Raw genomic sequence first — 21,582 nt, 5'->3', positions numbered from 1 at the left:
CTACATCTACATCAGTCCGTAAAACTAGACAGACTGTTATTCCTACAACTCAGCATACAAATCATACTCAAATTATTCCTCCTTCTTCTCAGACTCACGACATTTTCACAAACAGCATGATTTCCAATACTAGTTCACAGATTCAATTTCATTTCAATCCATTAATATTAGATACTATGCTAAACTCAACGCAAGAGATTTCACGAAATAGTACGATTTCAATAAGCACAAGCGATTCTATAGAAAATTGTTTTCTTTAAATTAGATATTGTATTTATACTGTATTATTACTACTCTCTTTCCCTTTCTACTATTTTATTATACATGTATAATTTCTTTCTACTATTTGCTACTTTTTTGCTAAAGTGTCTTATTATTTTATTCGTATTAATATTACTTAGTAATATTTATCAAGTATAGTGTTATATTGTTAAATTGTTATAATGTTATTTTTATTGATACATATTACCGCTAGTTTAATTGTTAATAAGTGTTAAGTTTTCTATGTTTTTTGACAATGTTCATATATTTTAGCTGAGAAAAAGAGAGAGAGAAAAAAAGAACAAGAGAAGGAAAATTATTTTATTGATTTTATATAACATTCTGACAGTAGAATACATTTAAGAATAATCATTATTTATTATGTTACTCCAATGTAATCTTAATGTATCAACTAATATATATCTTAAAACATTATGGTAATATTTAGTATATTTTCCTTATAACTGATACAATCAACTGACTAGTAAAAAGCATAATCTACGATGAATATTTATTATACTATCGACATTATCCAACTGCATTAAACGCTTAGACAAAAGCTTTCCTTGTTCTTGATTATTTAATTTATCTAATACTCGACCAAAGAAAATGAATTTACCTAAAAAACAAATACATTAATTTCAATAAGAAAATTTGGTTATATCATTTTGTAAGGTCTGCTATTACATTTACATGTTTGCAAATATTGTACCGGACCGCCTTGCTGTAGGGTTATAATGCTAGGCATTCCCACTACGGCATAGTACAAAAAGATTATGAATAGAGGGGACGATTCTCACAGACACCATTTCTTAGAAATCATTTATTACACTTTCACTTGTTATAACAGATTTAGTAAGTGTTAGACAGAGATGGGCGGTTTGACGGAACCCCGACTTGCTATGACATACAAGTCGAATAGTTATAAACGGACGTCTCCAATCTATCCTGCTATCTAAGATCGGTGGACGGTGGTCACTTGAAATTATGTCCACTGGTAGCTTTCTCCAGTTGTTTTCCTAGATATCCTAGCCATCGGGTAGTTGGTTGCTGAGGCGCGCTTGTTGGCACAACTCTGCTCCCAGCCGAGCATAAACGTCCATCAGGAGAGGGCTCTGATTGTGATTTGTAGTCCGGTGGACAGGGGAAAAGGTGCCGACTCAGTTGGTACGCTGGATTCATGTTGACGAATGAATGCAGTGAGGGTTCAATTGACAAAGACGATCTATTACGCTTCAAATTTATTACTGAAGATCTTACTCACTATCTTTATAAATAATAACATGGACAGACAATTCGGGTACGGATTTAACCTAACGCGAGGCAGGGGCCCATGATCCTGCAGTTCAGAACGGATACCGAGGTGCATACGTAGCGCACGGTAGCGATATCTGCGTTTGCGAGTTGGGAAAATATGGGGGTGCTGCTTCGGAATTAACTGCTCTTTTCGGCCGATTTTCGAAGGCGACGCCTCCTTTCTCCCTCGCACGTCACTTCTCTCCACAGCGGCCCTAGTGCTCGGAAGGTTTCAGGCGCGTGCCACAAGAATCGCGCGTCAGGGGATACCACTGACAAAACAAAAACGCATCAACAATAGTACCTCATGGGTGATGTGGAAATCTATTGATATAAGTGTCGTCGCCCAAATGCACCACGCGCGATTTTTGTGGCACGCGCCTGAGGCCTTTCGAGCACTAGGGCCGCCGCGGAGAGAAGTGACGTGCGAGGGAGAAAGGAGACGTCGCCTTCGAAAATCGGCCAAAAAGAGCAATTCCGAAGTCTGCGTTAGGTGAAAGACGGGAGACGGAGCTATATCTCGCGGACAATATGGTAGGTTGGTGGAGTCGTAGATTGCCGGTATCGACGCTAGAGTCGCTAAAGCTGCTACTAATCAGTAGTAATAGTGCGGAAATCTAGGAAAGTAGATATGGACAGTGGACCATGTAAAGCCTATGAGGTGACCGTGACTGCATAGTAACGATCACTATCATCAGCTGACACGTTCTGGTTGGTCTCTGCTTCCGTGGCTGCTTATAAGCCATGGGGGCTGCGAGTCTTATTGTGAGGTGGGGAGTCCCGCGGTAGCCACCTAGCAGCCTCAGCGACAACCAGAGTTTGAGTATCGCAATACGCGCGTGTTGAAAGTTCATGTTCTGTATACATGTATACATTACACAACTGTTGAAAGTGTAACGAGTTCGTAGAAAGAGATAGACTGTAAGTAAGTATATCTTCTTTCTTTTTAACATTAGGGTGAATGGAGATCCCTAAGAGCCATGTGCACAAACGTTTTTTTAATAATCGAATTTTTTGTATTAGTTAGATAAAGCGTGTTCCTTCATTAAAAATAATATGCCTAAGGAAAGCACGATTGTAAAAATCGTTTTTATAACACGTAAAAGAATGAAAATTTGAAGAAAGTATTGACAACAAGTTAAAATATATTCTTAATTAAAATTTTGTGCTTTAATTGTACAAATATGATAAAAGAATTGGTTATAAAAGTATCGATATCGATATTTATAGTCAGACAAGTAACCGTCATAACTAGAAAATAATTAACATAGTAGAAAGATTCTTTGTATACATACACATGAAACGATGATTTTGTTAGAAGTTTACGTGAAAAAGTAATTGTAAAATAGGTAGGAGAAATAATAAATATATTAGTTGATAAAAATATGAACGTTACTTTATTTTAACAATAAAACCATTTACTTGTTACAGTTCAATATTATGCGAGTAAATTTATTCAAAACTAACGCCAAGTATGTATCGCGATTGCGTTGTGTGCTATGAAGTGCAGTGATAGCTATGCGTGCTACGTTCTTGAAGTAATCGAAGACAAAAAGGCATCATCTAATCCCGTGTAGAGGGAAAGAGAGAGGAGATACTTATTTAAAGTCTATCTTTTTTTACGAACTCGTTATATGTACTTCCAACAGTAGTCCGTGCTGCCTCTAGGTATACATGCTCTAAGTTAGAATATAAATGGCAGAGGGTTTTCTAGATTAAGTATGTATCGAATTTACTATTTTTAAGAGATTGAATTGAAGTTGTGCATTCTCACTGCGAAGGACATTGTTCCTTCCACGTTGTTACAACGCCACGTGAATCCCTCCGTAGATTTTTCCTAGAAAGAAATTCCCTTCTTTTAAGTTACTTTTTTGTATTAAAAGTTAAACTTTTTTACAGAATAACCTTAATATAGGTATCCTTTGAAAGTATAGTATCAAACATATTTATTTAACAAATTTATGGAATAAAATTTTCAGTGGATCAAGTTCATTTTATAACTGTTTTCTTAAATTAGAAATGAAAACAATTTGAAAGTGTTTTTTAAATACATAATTGAACATTTTAAAGCCTTTTTTTATTATTTATTTAGAAATCCCCCAATATTATTGAGACGGGTGATGGAGGCCATTTTGTGATTTAGGAGAACCGATAATGGAAAAAAAAAGAAAGTTATTAAAATACACCTAAGAATTATCCAAATTACATCTTGTTAAAACTTTTACCTCTCGATAAAAGTGTTTTCATAAATCTAAATCTGAAAATTAACTTTTACTTTTCATGTTTAGCTCTGGATTTTAAAAGACCCTTTATTCTTTTACAAAGTAACTAACGCGCAAACTGAATTGGTATTTAACGTACTCAAGATATCAGGAAAATATTTTTAAATAAATAAATTAATACCTTTTTTGTTATTGTTTGGTCGTGGAGGTCGAATTTATACTGTTGCACTGTAAAACTCGACTGCTTAAAGTGCCCAACGAGTTAATGCGCATCGCACGGTTGCGCTACCTTTGACTGGCTTTAAGTAACCATTCATCACAGGGCTTTAAGTGTCACATATTTTTCTACAGCCCATCAGACTTTACAATACATGTACCTAAAAGTTATAAAATTTAACCGGAACCCATTTTCCCTTTAATTAGTGCATCTTTTGTTATTTTCAGCTGCCCCGTCTGGATCTTCAACAGGTTCTTCTGTTGGAACGCCTGGAGCAACAGGGGGCAGTGTTGTGGATGTTCCAAGTCAGACACACACTCCTCCTCAACCCCCGGAACTGCCAAGTAAGTGTTTTAAGATTATTTTCCTTGCGTGTTTACAATACATAAGATATGTTTGATATGGATAGAAATTTAAACGGTGATTTTAAATATCAAAATTAGATAGAAATCAAAAATAATGAAATTATGTTCGGGTTTTTGTTTGTTATTCATAAGTATTTAAACCAATCGGTAGTTATCATAATCACTGTAAGAATGTAAGAAACCATACATTTTACATAGCTACGGTATAATTCTGCTTTTCTTATATATATAACCGTGGTCCGACTTTATTTTTCCGACAGATATTCGACAGATATTTTTATCCGACAGATATTCCTAACAGTATTATTAATACTACGACTACCGGCAGGTAGCTGAGACTGAAAGAATTACGGTTATGATCACAGTCAGTTCAGTGAGTCGACCAAAATATCAACCGAATGTCTTGATCAGAAAAAGCGGTCAGGATTTCTGGTAAATCAGAATTTGTGAGTGGTTATAACCAGTTTTATGAATATTCGCAACGTTATCTATCTGTTACGAAAAGGGTAAAAGGTTGAAAGTGCTTAATAACTTTTGTATTCATGAAAACGTAGCACATGAAGGTAGTTTGTAAATTAGTATCTGTTAATAGTTATTATGTGTTTACTATTCGCAAACAAATAGGGTTTCTGTGGGAAGAGTGGTTTAGTTAAAATCATCATCAAAAAATTTGGGTAGCGTAGCGCGAAGAGTGGTTGTCTTCGTGATCATTTCCCTTTTTTTTATTTTTTAAATTCTTGTTCCAAATACAGTAATGATTTGATCGAGGGCTGTTTTAGGAGTCACTTGGAAATAGTGATTAAGAAGTGTAGAGAGGTGAATTTCTTATTTGTTATCGGATTTTTACGCAAGTAACACCAATTAATCGTGTTACGTGCGCGGGGGTTACGAACTTCGCTGCCCTAAGTTTGTTACGTGCGTGAGGGTTCGTATTCCCACTCGTTACTTACGATTTTTGATACGGATTGGCTAGACCGCCCGAGATATGTTTTATAGACTAATACACTCCCGCTCTTTATGAGTGACTAACCGAGCAACTTTTCTGTTTATCTATCGCTAATAGCGAGATTATGTGAAATGATAGTGTAGTTGCAATAGCAGAGCGGGTTGTTGATAAAAGGAAAGCTCGGTCACGATACACAAGTATATCTACCATATTTATTAATTATCCAGAAGGATAATGGCAAATGGGTTAGGAAATCATCTAGTCCCATACGGGCCTCAGAGATGGACGCTTAGGATTATATTGTATTTGGAAATATAAATTAATGAACTCAATATATATACGTAAATAACAGAAAGAACAAAATATATATACTGTCAAACTTTAGCAAATACAATAATTGATTCACTGAACATAGGCAGTTTTGAAAAGAAATCGCAGTGTCGGAAAGATGAGCGAACGTAAAGAAAATACAATGTCCGATAAAGAAAGAACAAAAGAAAAGGATACGTTAAATAGTGTCACGTGCTTCTATGTCCTTTTGGTGATTACAAGGGCATTCAGGATAACCCAAAATGCCTTTGCGACATTAATATCCTTCCTGCCACGTGAATATACAAGGCAAGAACGTATTCCACAAATTGATAATATTATAACAAATTAACTAGAATACCAAATAAAAATCAATATAATTACATAAACGATATAAACAAAGAAATAGTCTGTGCAACTTACGTAGTAGAAGAAATGAATATACAGAAATTGCCAAATTGGAATTTAAATCGAAATTCAAAAGAAAATTGCCAAATGTGATCTGAAAATAGATCTAGCCGTTTTTCAGATCGTATCGTGTATTCAACTAACAGAGGCACAAAGTAAAAAAAATTTGATCAGTTCGGCCTTTGGCACAGGTGTTATGGGCACTTTAAAGTAAAAAAAAGGGGGACACTTGAATGTTTCCATGATTTTTCTAAAAGTGGCATATTTTGTGAAAAGTGGTAATTATCCCATTTTCTGGGTCATTTTGAAATGATTTGTATACAATGAAAAAAAATTCTCACTAAATTTTTGAGGAAATGTTCTAGGATGGTCTAGGATAGTCACGTGACTTTACGAGATTTCTTGGTCGGTATCTGCCGTTACAGTTTTCTTTACAGAAATAAAATTATCTACAGACATGTGGCTGCCTAATGAATGCGAGATGGAGCCACACTGTGATTCCCCCTCCACTATACACACTACTGCACGAGCCGTATGTACGTGAATTCGGCCCTTCGGATCACTTCGGATAGCTTCGGAAAGACGAGAGAGAAGGCAAATGTCATATCTTACTCTCGTGTTTCTAAAACGCTATTATGGTTTGGTGCAAGTCACCCGCAAGCGGCATTGAGCGGCACGAGTCACTCCCGAAATACTTCGAGTGTAAACTTTGATTTGATCTGCAAAAGTAAATCAGTTTAATAAAAATTACTTTTCAAATTTATATAACTTGAATGTAAAAGATGATATACTTACAAGTTTTACACATTCTACGTTCTTGATACCAGCCTTTAAAAACAATTAAAACATGTTCATGATGATTTCCTATTAATTTACTTACAAACAATAAGAGTAAACGAATTTTAGTTATCTCTTTGTATATGTGGCGAATTATTTCCAATTCGGTTTTCCTTCCGGTTTGGTCTGGGTTAGGTCAGGGTTAGCTCTGGGTATATACAAAATAAAAGGAGACGTTACTAAAAATACATTAATTTAATGTATTTATAATCATCAGAATCACAGTTGCCGCTGTGACCCCGACCACGGCTTCTCCCGTACTTCCATTTACGGACTTTCTTTTTAAAATCCCAGAACTGTAATATGAAAAATAGACACATGTTATTCACGAAATTTACTTCGTTCTTCAACAAAAAATGAATAGATAAATTACTTAGCGCTTTAGCATAAGATCGCCTATGATCTACGTACGTTTTGTCGTCATGCCTCCTCTAAAGCTAGCCTTGACGCCGGCGCCGATACTAACACCGACTCCGACGCCGACGTCGGAGTCGGTGCAAGCTTTAGAGGAGGCATGACGACAAAAGATACGTAGATCATAGGCGATCTTATGCTAAACCGCTAAGTTATTTATCTATTCATTTTTTGTTCAAGAACGAAGTAAACTTTGTGGATAACATGTGTCTATTTTTCATATTGTAATTTCGGGACTTTAAAAAGAGAATCCGCAAGTGGAAGTATGGGAGAAGCCGCAGTCGGGATCGCGGCAGCAACTGCGATCCTGGCCTGGGGGAAGAGGCGGGAACGGGGGGGAAAATTTAATTATAAATTATTATAATTAAAAAGTAAACATATTAAATTAATCTATTTTTAGCAATGTCTCCTTTTATTTTGTGTATATCCAGACCTAACCCAGGCCTAACTCAGACCTAAGAACATATAAATATTATAAACAATTTATATTCTTTATTTTTAGTTTATTATTGCATGTAGAATCGCTCTTTCTCGATTGTATCAGCTTGTACATAAACTTGTTTTAATTTAATTTTTCATACAAAATACACAGAGAATGTCATCGTTTGATCTTTAAACTCATCCCTCAAAATTTCATAAAAATTTTTGAAGATCTCATCGAAGAATCTCCTTCCGAGTCGAAACGTGAAAATATCTATAATATCAAAAAGGCTGTTTGTGCCTTGTTGCGCTTGCCGGTGACTTGGACCTAAGCGTTTCAAGCTTCTTTCCGAAGCCGTCCGAAGCAGTCCGAACCGCCGAGCTCACTTTCTGTTCGAACCTTACAATGTCACTCGGAATGACTTTTCATGGGACTTCTTGTGGGATATGAACGAAACACGCAGCTCGTATAGTTGCATGTGTAGTAGTGCGTCAAATTCGCGAAACTCACGTCTCAGGGCAGCACGGACATCCTGATTAGTCGCTGCCTGGTGTGTTCAAGCGGAACTAAACTTGTCAGTTTTTTACTCTGTTTTATCTCTAACCTGGCAAAAAGCACTGCCAAATCGCGCTGACGCTTTACGTCCTTATATTAAAGGGTTTTGAGCTGGAAAAGGGCTCATTCGATATACGAAGGTTCAATCTAGCCCGCGGTGGTCATGATTTCGCCCAGAACAATCTCTAAATTAGCTAAAAATGCTTAGATTTCATGGCTGTGAATTTGTCGATTTTTGCTTTACTTTGAACACTCATATTACTGAACATCAGCAGAATCTGATTAAATAATGACCAGCGAGGGCTAGATTGAACCTTCCTCTATCGAATGAGTCCTTTTCCATCTCAAAATCTTTCAATATAAGGACGTAAAGCGTCAGCGCGTAAACCTCTGTTTTTGCCTAATTTTGTCGGTAATGTCACCGCCCTGACATATCTGATCCTAGGCGCTTAAAGGGAAACTTTTCAGCTTTCCAAAACACTATTTGCAATTTTCCTACGATTACTCAGTCGTAAATTATAGGTGCTCAGCGTTAAAAGTGTCATTTTTCATACAACAGTAAATAACGTGGTAACAAAAAATGGTAGAATAAATCTAAAAAAAGGAAATTAAAGGGAAAAGTTGCCGCCTTAAAAGCATTTAAATGGATTCGCGAAGAAAAATTTCTTTTATCCCATGCATCACTTCAAAGTTGACAAAAATTTTCAACAATTTTTTTGTTGCGCTTTATCTTGAAAAAATGGTATTATACTGCACAAAAAATTAGCTGGGTACATGATTTCAAAACTAGAAACTTTAAGCTAAAAAATGGCTGCTTTCAATATTTTTTATACCTATTTTTCACGGAGATACAGTTACTTGAAAATGACCAATTTTTTCGCAAAATTTTAGTGGACCGTTAATTTTGTGCACCAGTGTATTTCGAAACTTTCACTAATAAATGAGTAAGGCGGTCATGGCTTTACGTGGGTAATGAGTCCATTGACTCTCGTGAATCTATGATCGAAAAGAATTATTGTAATTACATTTGAAGAAAGAAAGAAAGAGGAGGTAAATTGAGGTAACTCACGAGCTCTTGTCATGCACCTCGTGACTTTTCAACGAAGAGTGTCTGATAACGGAAGCTAGGATAGGCGGGATCTTTCGCTGATCACCAATGTATAGATCACCTGCCGTATTGATGTGAGGTCCTAGTGAATCGCGTGAGATAACGTTACGAGAGCCGTTGCACTATTCATTAATTTATATTTAATTTGTTGCGTGTGTTCTCTCTCTGTATCTTAACTTTTGATTTTACAATTATCCAGCTATCTACGGATTTCGCACTTATTAGAATTTTCAGCAGCTAATCGTTCTTACAATTAATACAGCAAACCATATAGTGTTATGTATAACAAGAGTATATCTATATTGTTTACTTAATCACTACTATACAGGTATATCTTTAATTCTTCTAAAACCGTGTATATATATACACATATATAGGGTTTTGGAAGATATATATATATCATATAGGTTTTCGTCATTTTCAAGAATATTCGATATTATGCTCGCCATGAGGCATAGCCGCTCACGCGATCGTCGTGTCGTGCGCTGTTTACAGCTTTTGTGCGAGCCTCAACTTTGGACGCCGAAAGGTTCTCATCTCGACTTCTATAACATGTCGACGCGTTACAAGGCGCTTCCTGACATTATCTGTAGCTATTTCTAGTGATGCGAATTACGAATGCTCTTAGTTTCCATGAGCAATTTGCAGTAGGTGTTAATAAGCATTACAGGCAACAACGTGTACAATTTTGCGATAGATGTGTAAATCGCACACGCTCTAGTTATATTGATTCTGGCTGATGAGAACACAAATTTAAAATGTCGGTGTACAACGCGTTTTGCTTTGACAAAGATGTAAGCGTTTACATTCTCGAGGCTTCAAAAGGTCGCACACACACATACACACATGGCGTTGACCCCCGACGACGATTCCAAGGAGACAGCAGGTGAAGACAATTATGAAGTATTGAATTTTGGACGTCAAAGGCTCTGAATATGCCCGATAAGGAATTTCCAAAATGCAAAACATTATCGTGACACATCCCAACCGACGTAGTGCCCAAAAGAGGATTAATTCAAAAATGTTCCTGTTTGGAACGTAACAATCCCTTACGTACTTCCGATGAAAATTATACCAAACACGATATGTTTCCGATTATTTATAATAAAAATACATAAAACTCAATTGTAGAAAGGAATGTCTTACTCATCCTACTCCTAAATCTTTCTACAAACCAAATTTTAGATATCTTTATTACAAATAATGGGAATCATGTTGTGCTCAGTAGCATTTTCATCGGTACGACACAAGAGATTGATTGCTATTACTTGTGGGAAGATCTGAGAGCAAATAAGGAATTTAATTTTTTCGACTTCATCTTTCCTTTGTCTTTTATGGCTTTCCGTTATTTTCAGTCATCGAGCTCGAGTATGAGCGGCCTAGCTCAGCTGTGTTGACTGTAGGTGTCGATTTCAGACCCAAACCCTGACCGTGACTGTTTCTCTCGTAATCTCTTAGAATCGGTCTTTCGCCAACCGGTAATGGGTTTCTGACCAAAACTTCATCGGTTAGCTTTTCTGGTCAATTTTTTAACCGCACACGCTTTTACGGTCAGGATTTCAGTCATCTTTCATTACGGTTACTGGCCGCTGAGAGTTTATAATTGCTCAAGAATTTCGGTCACAACTTCAGTTTCGACTCCATGACTACCAGAGAGCTATTTTACACTTCTGAATCTTGAATTTCGCTCCTTGAAATTCAAGGTCAAATTTTATTTTTCATTGCATTGTATTTTACTCGCCAAGAGTATAAAAAGTCTGGAAAAATCGTGGCTCAGAACTTAACCGTTCTCTTGCAAATAATGTTGAATTTATCTCTCATTTATCTCTTTAACTGATTTTGTTGATGATGTGTTTAGATATACAGATATACAAAGTAAGTAACTTTTAAAGTATAGATGAATTAATGTCTTATGCAAATAAGACAGTAATCGATGATAACGGAGCTACCAAATTAATTGTAGGGTACTTCGCAAAAGTGGGCGGAGCTGTATCTTTACAACTATTAAGGATAGAGAAAGATGTTACAATCAAATTAAGTGGCATTATATATTCTACATTTCTATAGTACTCGTATGTATTCTATGACCCTGTAACCGAGGTAGAAGAGACCATTTACAGTAGGGGTTTTATTAAAGAACTTGTGTCTCCTATGGTTGTTTAAGGACAAACACAACCTTCTCAAGCAACCGAACAGTCTAAGTCAAGCCTGGCGAACTCTAGTCTCTTCTCCTACTCGCTCAGTCTGCATAATTGCATGGAAGTGAATTCCGCCACAATCATTTGACTTTTGCAATGCTTTTTCACCTCGACACTTTATAACAGCAATAACGACGATCTAGATTAGCGGCTCGTTGGAAATTCTTAAGCCCGCTGTAGACATATGTATACTTATAATTTTTGGGATTTCTCACAACACAGTACTTTTTATCACCCTTGCTAGGTTCAAAAGATTTTATCACTATTCACAGCCCGAGGTCCGCTAATTTGCTATCTCCACTTTACAGGAAACATGGTCATGGTGAGATAACCGGACTTATCGATATGCACAAGTTGCTCTTCGTTTCAAAACGTAGTGCTAACATTAAGGTATTATTATTACGTAACGAAAGCAGATCGGATAGTATGTTATAGAATATTTTCTTATTCAATCGAGAACCGTACCACTCCTTAAAATATTTCAACGTATACTTGTTATATTCTGTATACTTACGATGTGATGCCATAGAGGTCAAGGATGGGGTTATAGCGCGGTATTTAATTGCATTGTCTATGCTGTCCAGGATTGAGTTAGATGGACAAAATGTTCGAACCTGAAAATTCTAAGTTCAGCTATCGGCTTGTGCGACTTGTCCTTTTGAAGACTATCAAGAATTAGAGATTCCCTCTGATTAAGAGCATTATCGGATCGTTACCGCTCGGATACGTATCGAGACAAGGTCGAGATCTCATAAGTGAGGCCAGTTGGAGACTGGACCAGGTACTTCCGGCAGATAACTCGTCAGTTTCGGAAGAACGAGTGTGCGTACTGAGGAAGACGGATGAGTTCCGCGTACAGGAGAAATGGAGACTATTATTGCGCGATTAGCCTCCCCCGTCGAAGAGTTGCCAGTGCCCGATACTGCGACTGAAACTCGAGAGAACGGAGCGTTAAGGACTCGACGTACTTTCTCCGAAATTGAAGTCCACGTGGACCCTTGGCCGATCAAAGCGTGGTCTCTGAAAGTTCGTTTATTGGCAGCGCGAACCAAAGCGTGAGTGGTGGCCAGAATGACGCGCGACGGTTGCAACAATGCGGACGACGCGATGTGAGACATCGCAGAGGGAACATCGTGCAAAGGTTCATGGCGATCAGGCGGGTCATGCGTCTTCGTTATAGGCGCGGCACTATCGCTATCGGGTGACGCTCGATTTGGTTGGCATTAGACGCAGAGACGAGTGCTTACAAACGACGAGGTACGATGGGCCCCGAGACAGTTAGCGCATAATTGATGGGCGCGTACAAACTCCTCATATTTCGTAACAGTGAATTTTCGAAAAGATGGATAATAATACAGTTGATGAGAGGCGGCGCAGAGGGTATCACTTCCGTGCTTTTGTCGTGACAGTAGCGAAAGACGGTGCCTGAGGCTTCGTAGACGGCATTGGCATTTTAGACAGTAACCTCGAAAACGACGCGGTAGAGCTGGTACCGACAGAAGGAGCAATGAATAGAAGCAATGAATGTTATTAATTGCTCGAACGTTGAATATTGCGTCTGTGAGCAGAGATGGAGTTCCCAGGCCTTATGGATTTTCGGATCCAGACTCTGCGTCACGCTGTAGACTACGATCGCATCCTATTTGTCAACCGGTAAACCTAACGCCTTTAGAGTTACGAATGATTCCATATAATTGTTGCCCAATGTGCTTGTTTTTATGTCAAATTCGTCAATCATCATCGCTGAACTTCTTTACTTCTTTCCTGAAGACTTTGCAAGTTTCGAAGCGGCGGCTTTCTTGGGCTTCGGAGTCTTCGTCTTCGCCGCTGGTGCCTTTGCTGTCTTCTTGTTCTTCGACATGGCTTTAGTCTCAGCTGCAGGCTTGGCTTTCTCAGCTTTCTCCGGCTTCTCGACCTTCTCAGCACTTTTGGCGGGAGCAACCTTCTTCGGGGCAGCCGCCTTCTTCTCGGTGGCCTTCTTCGCCGTCTCGGTGGTCTTCTTCGCCGGGTTAGCCTTCTTCACAGCCGCGGGTTTGCGCGGCGACGTCATCTTCTTCTCAACCGACTTCTTCGGGTTCTTAGGCTGAGCAACCTTTGTTGTCTTCTGAACCTTAGGCTGAGCAACCTTTGTCGTCTTCTGAACCTTGGGCTTGGTTTCGGTACTCTTGGTCACAGGCAGCTTGAACGACCCTGAGGCACCTTTACCTTTCGTCTGCACAACAGCGCCAGAAGTAACGGCCGATTTCAAATACCTCTTGATGAAAGGTGCCATTTTCTCGCCGTCAACTTTGTACGTCGAAGCAATGTACTTCTTGATTGCCTGGAGGGACGATCCCTTGCGGTTCTTCAATTCTCTGATGGCAGCGTTCACCATCTCGGGCGTTCGTGGATAGGATGCCTTCGAACGTTTCGCCTTAGCAGACTTCGCCTTCGCGGCAGACTTCTTCGAGACGCTGGTGTTGCTGCTCTCGGTCTCCATGGCGGTGCTTCCAGCATTGGCTTTATCTGCCATCGTCATTTGCGTTTCTCGAATGTTTCTTCCTTCACTTCAACTTTGCGAAATTTGCAAACTGATACTTCTGAACAGAAGTGGTTCAACCAACGATCACGCTAACGTGCGACAGGCACAGGCAACAATGTGAAAGGAAGTCGTGGAGATGCGCGTTGATGGTATAACGCTTATTGGAGAACCGAGCCTCAAGCAAACCCCACACTACCCTAAAAGTATCATTTGTAATTGGTAAATGCGTGACTATTGAAAGAAGTTCACTGTCCAAACATGAACACACGAAATTGAGACGCAGAAGGGGTCTCCCTAGTTTTGACGCTCCGAAAATACAGCAGATTTCGGGATTTTTTTCAAAGGAAAGTACTTCATCTTACGATTCCAAGTTTTAAGCGTTTATTAAATAATGTTTGTACATTATGCTCAAATTTTTGGAAGCCGTGATAATTAGAGATGTACCGACTAGTGTCCACTGTTGTAATGGTCACTTTTGTAGTCGGCGATTAGTCGGCGACTAATCGGCAAAAAAAGCCGATTGATCGGTCTTGAATTTTAGTACTAGTAATATCGTTATGTCACAGAAGTAAAAAAATGTTTGTTTTTTGTCTAGTGTACTTATATGTCAAAAAAAAACTACCCGAATGTTCGTTCCTTGCACAAGGTTCTGGGGTAAGTGCCGTGGGGTTCATCACAGTCCTCTTACCAAAAGGCATAGCCTTCCCCACTCTGTGGCCAGATCCTTTAGGAACAATATTCCCATTCTTTAGCAATACGGTGTCGGAACGCTTGCCTTTTTCCAAACACTCGCTCTTCTTCTAAACAGTCACACAACACCCGATAGCTGGGAGGCCCAACGTAGCCATCAGCCATCGGTCGCCGACGGGACTGTTGAGTCTCATGCACCCTCAATTAGCCACACGTAAACTAAGACCCTATCATAAATCCATCAAAGACCAGTCATCATCTGGCCATCCTTCTCAAATTCTCTCTTAAAAATACGTTGACGCTAACACGGCCAATCTGACATGCTTCACGTTCTCGGGAAGCACCCCTTTAAACAATTACAATAGTTAGCAACCACCAACAACAGACAATATCATTTGATACAGCTGAACAGCGCCACACGCCAAAATAATGACACATTTTATTCTTTTATCATTCAAGAGACATTTTTATTTCCCAAAAGAGAAATACATTACATATCGCTAACACGGTTCATCTACGTTTTCTTTTTCACTATCATTCTCATCACCCGACCATTCACCATTCCATAAGCGCAGTCGATCTTTAGGAACAGTTTGCGGTTTATCAGATTTACCGATAATTTCAAATCGATCATTTTTTAAGATTTTAGAACTAATATAGGGATCAAGATATTTTGGATCCAATTTTGCTCGACGTGTAACAGCCGGTTTTAACAATACTGTATCCTTTTCTTTAAGAGAAACATTGCTTCTTCGTTTTTTATTAAACGTCTCATTTTGCTTTTCCGCATTTTGCATGAATCGTTCATAAGCAATTTTCCTATCTTTCATTACATCTACTTCATCACTATTGTTTGGAAGCTCATTTTCAATCTCATACGCACACCCTGCGCTACGTTCAACGCCAACAATGAACGGGACGGTGAGAATCCCGTAGAAGCTTGTTTCGTAGTATTCAATGTTTCCTCGATTTTCAATAATTTGCTCGGCCATTCTGCTGATTTTAATGTATGGACTGTTAATAGATTAGTTACAGTACCAACGTAACGTTCGGCTTGCCCGTTCGCTCGCGGGGCACCTGTAGCTATAAAATGTACAATTACATTTTCTTTCTTGAAAAATTGCTGCAACGGTTTGTACGTGAAATTAGTTCCCTGATCCAAAACTATCGTGCGCGGTCTACCAAAAAGCAATAAGCGTTCTTTAAAAATCTGTAACGTTTTTTCACCAGTTAAAGAAGTAAGAGGTACGAGTTGTACATATTTAGTGAATGTATCTATTATTAATAAAACATATTGATAACCATTCTTTGTTTTCGTAAATGGACCGACACAGTCGCAATGAATTGTGCCAAATGGGATTGGTCTTTTGTCAATTGAATGCAATAAGCCTTGTTTAACTAACTCCAGTATGGCGTTTCGCAACATTGCAAGTGAGGCAATGCTGTATATACTTTTTAATAAAAGCTCTCAATCTTGGAAACCAATATTTTCTAATCATGCGGTCAAATACTTTATCTACTTCTACATGACAGTTTCAATACAAAATCACTAGTTACGGAATCGTTACGAGCAATTTTTTCAATTAACAATTTGCTGTCTTCATCATTTCTTTGCGCTACTGCTAATCATGATCCTTCACAAATAACATTCACACGACAAGGCGACTCCTTACGAGGATTGCAACTCAAATAGTCAGCGTACTCAATGCATTTTCCTTTACGATATTCAATATTATAATTAAAATCTTGTAAGGAAATCCACCATCGAGCTATTCGCGGTAGCAAATCTTTCTTTGTGTTCGTGGCCTTTAATGCGTTACAATCAGTTATTAATTTGAACTCAATATCAAGGAGATACACACGAAAGTATTTAAATGCATTTACTCCAGCTAAAGTTTCCAATTCGTATGAATGGTAACGAGATTCTTCTGTCGTCGTCCGTCGACTAAAATAAGCAATACCCGTAATTCACTATTATGTTTTTGAAACAAGACAGCTCCATAGCCTATTGCACTCGCATCGATGTGTAATTTGATTTCTTTAGTAGGATTGAACGTTGCAAGACATGGTTCAGAAGTGAGTTTGTCAATAACATATTTTCGTGCTGCTTCCCATTCGCTACCCCAGTGCCACGGTTCATTTTGTTTTGTCAGTTTTGTAATACACGCGGTTCGAACAATAAATTCAGATACAAATTTACGGAAATATCCCGCTAACCCCATTTTCCATACTTGCTTGACATTTGCAGGTACTGGAGAATCAACTAATGATCGAATCTTTTCTTTACCTGGTTTAATTCGATCTATCGAAACTATCCTTCCTAAATATTCAATTTCGGTTTGAAGGAATTTACATTTCTTCATGTTCAAAGAAAACCCGGCTATATCTAAGGCGTGCAAAACTTTATCTAATTTTTCGAGACGCTCCTCCTTAGTTAAAGACGGGATTAAAACGTCATCCAGATAAATTAATGCAGTGTGATCTTTAAGATTTCCGAGAGCACTATTAATCGACCGCTGAAATACGGCTGGAGCATTAGCTAAACCAAATGGCATTCGCAGATACTCAAAGTGACCATCAGGCGTAACAAAAGCGGTTTTCGAAACTGAATTTTCTTCGATGACGATCTGGTGAAAGGCCTGGGCTAGATTAGATATTGCAATCGCCAATGAAGCGGCCGCGAACACTACTTGAAAAGACTTTAATCAGTTATGATCCCCTAAGCGGGGTGTGGGGGCGCAGAAAAGGAGAATGTTATATTATTTCGCGCGCGAAGCACGCCATGGAGAAACAACTGACGAAAAAAGCTAGTAAGTTGATTTCAACTAGTTGGTGACACATGTTTATTTTACTAGTCGTTCCACAGTGGCGCGCTGCGCGCGCGAAAAGAATTTAACATCCCCCTTTTCTGTGAAAGACCACCGAAGATAGACAGTATTTTCCAAGTTGAACCCTTGCTTTTTGTGTAGTGGGGGGGCTCGCCCCCAACCCCCCACCGGGGGCTCTGCCCTCGACCCCGGGTATGCGTGGGGGCTGTGCCCTCACACCCCACTTAAGATATCTCAACTGATTAAAGTCGTTGCGAGTGATTACCGCGGCTGCCTCTTCGGCGGCCGCAATTTGGAATCTGACCCAGACCTATTTTGATTTCTGTTTATATCCGCTTTTGTAAATAATGGCCCAAATAATATGATATCCCCTTTTCCATGGCAGACTATCGTACGTAGACTGTATTTTCCAAGTTGAACTCTTATTTTTCAGGTACAAAAACTCGGTTTTAGCAGTACCGTATGAGCATATCAAAATTTTTAGCTCGAAAACGAAAAGAGAGCAACAATTATTTCATTTAGATAGATTAATCCATGTATCAAGATATATGATATAAAAAACTTTCAAAGAAATCGGTGAGGAGTCCACACTTGTCAATAATTACCAAAAGTCTTTCACTGTATACTGTGCTGGCTGGATAACACAGGTATATTTTGGCTAAAGATGCCATTTCTTTTCGGTTTATGACAGGTTATCCACAATATAGGTTGAAAATCAAAGACATTTCATAGTAATTAATGTATGTAACACAGGGACTATCAATGGTTTGAAAACAAAATATATTATATAGAATGGGACACGTAAATGGGCGGAGTGTCTTCTCGTTCTTAATGATTAAATTGGTCAACCCCCCTTGCGACTGTGTCGTCTCACTGACATCTTCTGAGCTCCTAAGAGTACATAGCATTAAGCTAGATTTACCACAGGTTCGGTCCGTTCTGTTCCGATTCGTGTCAGCGCAGAAGTATCTTTCCCTTGTTATTAAATAGAGCAGTTTACACTAAGCGTTCAGTGGCTCATCCGACGAAATATTGAATGGTTTTGTAGACATCAAATCCGTACCGATCCGGTGATACTAATTGTAAGTACCGTTCCCTTGCCTTTGAATACAGCAGTTTGCACTGGGTCCGGTCTGTCTCGTCCCGATCCATTTCGTTGTCAACAGGGAATGCCAAGAAATACCATTGGTAATGATTCTCTGCTTTCTGCCGGTGACTCATGGAAGTCTTATTCTATCCAAGAAGGCTCCATTCTTCTTTCCTCTGTCTAGTGACAAGGAAATGTTCACAGATTGGGCCTTGGAGAGGATGATTTGTGGGGCGCTGTCTCAATTGCGCAATGCCTACAGACTCAATGCATTTTGTTATGGAAGTGTTGCATATAGCAGCAAATGTTTCTTTTTATAACAAAATTAATTTTTCTTCAATTATAAATTTATGTTTGTACACGAATTTATTTTATTATGTCCCACTTATAGTCACTTCATTTAAGGACTTCGCGCATTTCGTTTAAGAAGTACGTTTATGAAGAATGCAAAAGTTAAGTGTGAGTAAATATTTACTTTAGGGGAGGCTGATTGAATGAATTTAACACTGACCTATGTTGTCAAGGACATTTTGTTGTACTTTGTAATAATAATAAAATTTTCTTTCACACATGTCAGACAAAAAAGATACAATGCGGTTTATGCAGGCACGTGTATACAGTTTAGCTGTCGAAACGAGAGAGTGAGAACATCGAATATCGTTAAGAAGCAGACCCGCGAGAGATCACATGACAACATACATATTTATTACGAATACATTCAGCGAAATTTCCATAGTTCCACGTAATATTTTTTCGTAATATCGAATATTTTGTAAAAACTAAACATGTTTCAATTACAGATGTAACATTACATTGATTATAAAGAGAACTGAATAACTAAAGTACATATCTTTCTATAGTCGAGCAATTATTCAGAAATATGATATTTTGGTAAAAAAATATGCAAAATTTCTATAATTCCACTTAATTTAATACTTTATTTACTTTATACAAACAATATGTTTTATTTAATAATTGCTTCCTAATAGTGTGTATTACCACCATTTCTTCGAATAACCTCAAAAACTCTATTATTCATACTTTCAATTAATGTTTGTAAGGTCGACATTTCTATACTAGCCCACGTCTGCCTTATGCTATCTTGAAGTTCTCCAATTGTTGCAAATTGTTTTGCATTTGCGTACTCCTTGCGTGCAAGTATTCCCCACAAGTTTTCAATTGGATTAAGATTCGGAGAACGGGCGGGCCACTGCATTAACTGAATATTTTTTGTTTGAAACCATTCTTTGGTTAATCTTGAATTGTGAATGGCCACGTTGTCCTGTTGAAATATCCAGTCTTGAGAATTCGTTTGTTCCATGAATGGAATTAAAACATCTTCTAACACATCTATATAATTTTGAGAGTTCATCCTCGTTGATATCCAACATATTGGTGTCTTAGCAGTATAACTAAACGCAGCCCAAATCATAACAGTTCCACCACCAAAGTTTCGACTCATGGCAATATCTTGTGTTCGACATAGATCATGCCAATAAAACTTAAAACCATCTGGCCCATTCAGATTAAATTTTTTTCCGTCGGAAAAAATGACGTGTTTCCATTCTTCGTTCCACGTCATATGATTCTTAGCAAACGCGAGTCTCGCCTGTTTATAATGAAGCGTTAAGGGTGGCTTCAAAATTTTTTTACTCCACGTGAAGCGTTTACTACTTCGTAAAATTTGTTATATTCGCCTTTTAGTGACTGGAAGATATAAATCTGCTTTTATTTGACCAGTCGTGACATTCTGCTTTGATGCAGCTCGCAAAATTAATGAAGTCTGTCTTCGCGTCAGCTTCTTATTTCCGCCTTTTGGATGATTTTTGCCATATAAATGAACTTAATAAAATTAACTCAATAAAATTATTTACTACATTATGTGATCTGTTAATTTGTATAGCAATTTCTCTGTTAGAGAGTCCTGCATCTTTATAAGCAGTTATCTTAGCATTTTCATCTTTATTTAATAATTTACCTTTTGGCATATTCAAGTAAATTAAATTAACCTAAAAATATACTATGTAATACAAAAATATAATGTATCCAATCATTTTTCATACCATACACAATGCTTATACTGTCAAAAATGAAAGGAAACAAGCTGGAACTATGTTAATTTCGCTCAAATTTGTAATATTACGACAGATATCACGGTAATAATCACAACAAAATGCAATAATCAAAAATACTGATGAAGAAAACAATTGAAATCAACGAAACAATTAAACATCTAACTATTCCCATCGGTAATATTGAAATACTCAGTCGGTAACCATTAAAACTATGTAAATTTCTTAGTGGAACTATGGAAATTTCGCTGACTAATAGGTGTCTCGATTAGTCCGACTACAACACACTCTCCTGAGTAACCACAAGAAGGTGTTAGTCGTTGCTCATTCTTTATTAAAAATACGTGATCAAAAAACGTTCCAAAAATATGGCACTTATTTTTAGTAGTATTTCTATCCATTGAGTGACTATAATGGTGAATTATAATTTGTTTAAAAACTTAACGCGTGAGTTAGGTACCGCTTACTACACTCCACCGCCACCCCGTAAGAGCCTAGCCCAGACCAACTCTGATCTGTCTTTCTTTCCTTATTAGTTCTCCTGATTGTTGAAATACGGACCGTGACTATACAATTCGAACATTAAACGAAATGTTCATTTCATGTTTTTATGTTTTCATACGGTTCATGGATTAGCAGTATTTTACAGTACAATCACAGCTACTATGGGCTAGGTCTTTTTACAGGGTGGAGTGCACAGCTGCTCCCCTGCGCATGCGTTGAAGGTCAAGAACTTCCCCGAAGGTAATAGTTACCACTATTTCGGTAATTACTTAAATAAGCGGAATTTAAATGTGATGTTTTTTTCAAAACGAACATACTGAACG

At 38.0% G+C, this 21,582-nt stretch overlaps 2 protein-coding genes across 3 annotated transcripts in view; one reads left to right on the top strand and one right to left on the bottom strand.

Moving 5' to 3' along the window:
* The window catches only part of Ago1 (protein argonaute-1), a 125,956-nt gene that overhangs the window by 14,565 nt on the left and 89,809 nt on the right, over nt 1–21,582 (top strand). For both annotated transcript variants that reach the window (XM_076390736.1, XM_076390734.1), the window contains exon 2: nt 4,224–4,340. In XM_076390736.1, coding sequence (XP_076246851.1) covers nt 4,224–4,340 — 117 coding nt within the window. The remainder of the gene's footprint in view (nt 1–4,223; nt 4,341–21,582) is intronic.
* Nucleotides 13,311–14,069, bottom strand: LOC143186987 (uncharacterized). Its single transcript, XM_076390896.1, has one exon. The coding sequence runs from the start codon at nt 14,067–14,069 to the stop codon at nt 13,311–13,313; it is 759 nt and encodes a 252-aa protein (XP_076247011.1).

Source organism: Calliopsis andreniformis, unplaced genomic scaffold (genome assembly GCF_051401765.1).
Source record: "Calliopsis andreniformis isolate RMS-2024a unplaced genomic scaffold, iyCalAndr_principal scaffold0022, whole genome shotgun sequence".
Taxonomy (NCBI): domain Eukaryota; kingdom Metazoa; phylum Arthropoda; class Insecta; order Hymenoptera; family Andrenidae; genus Calliopsis; species Calliopsis andreniformis.
Note: the sequence above shows the minus strand (reverse complement) of the source record. Positions and strands in the feature narration are given on the sequence as shown.

What these genes read in the sequence shown, in the direction of transcription:
- LOC143186987 (XM_076390896.1), bottom strand. Translation starts at nt 14,069, where the DNA reads ATGGCAGATAAAGCCAATGCTGGAAGCACCGCCATGGAGACCGAGAGC.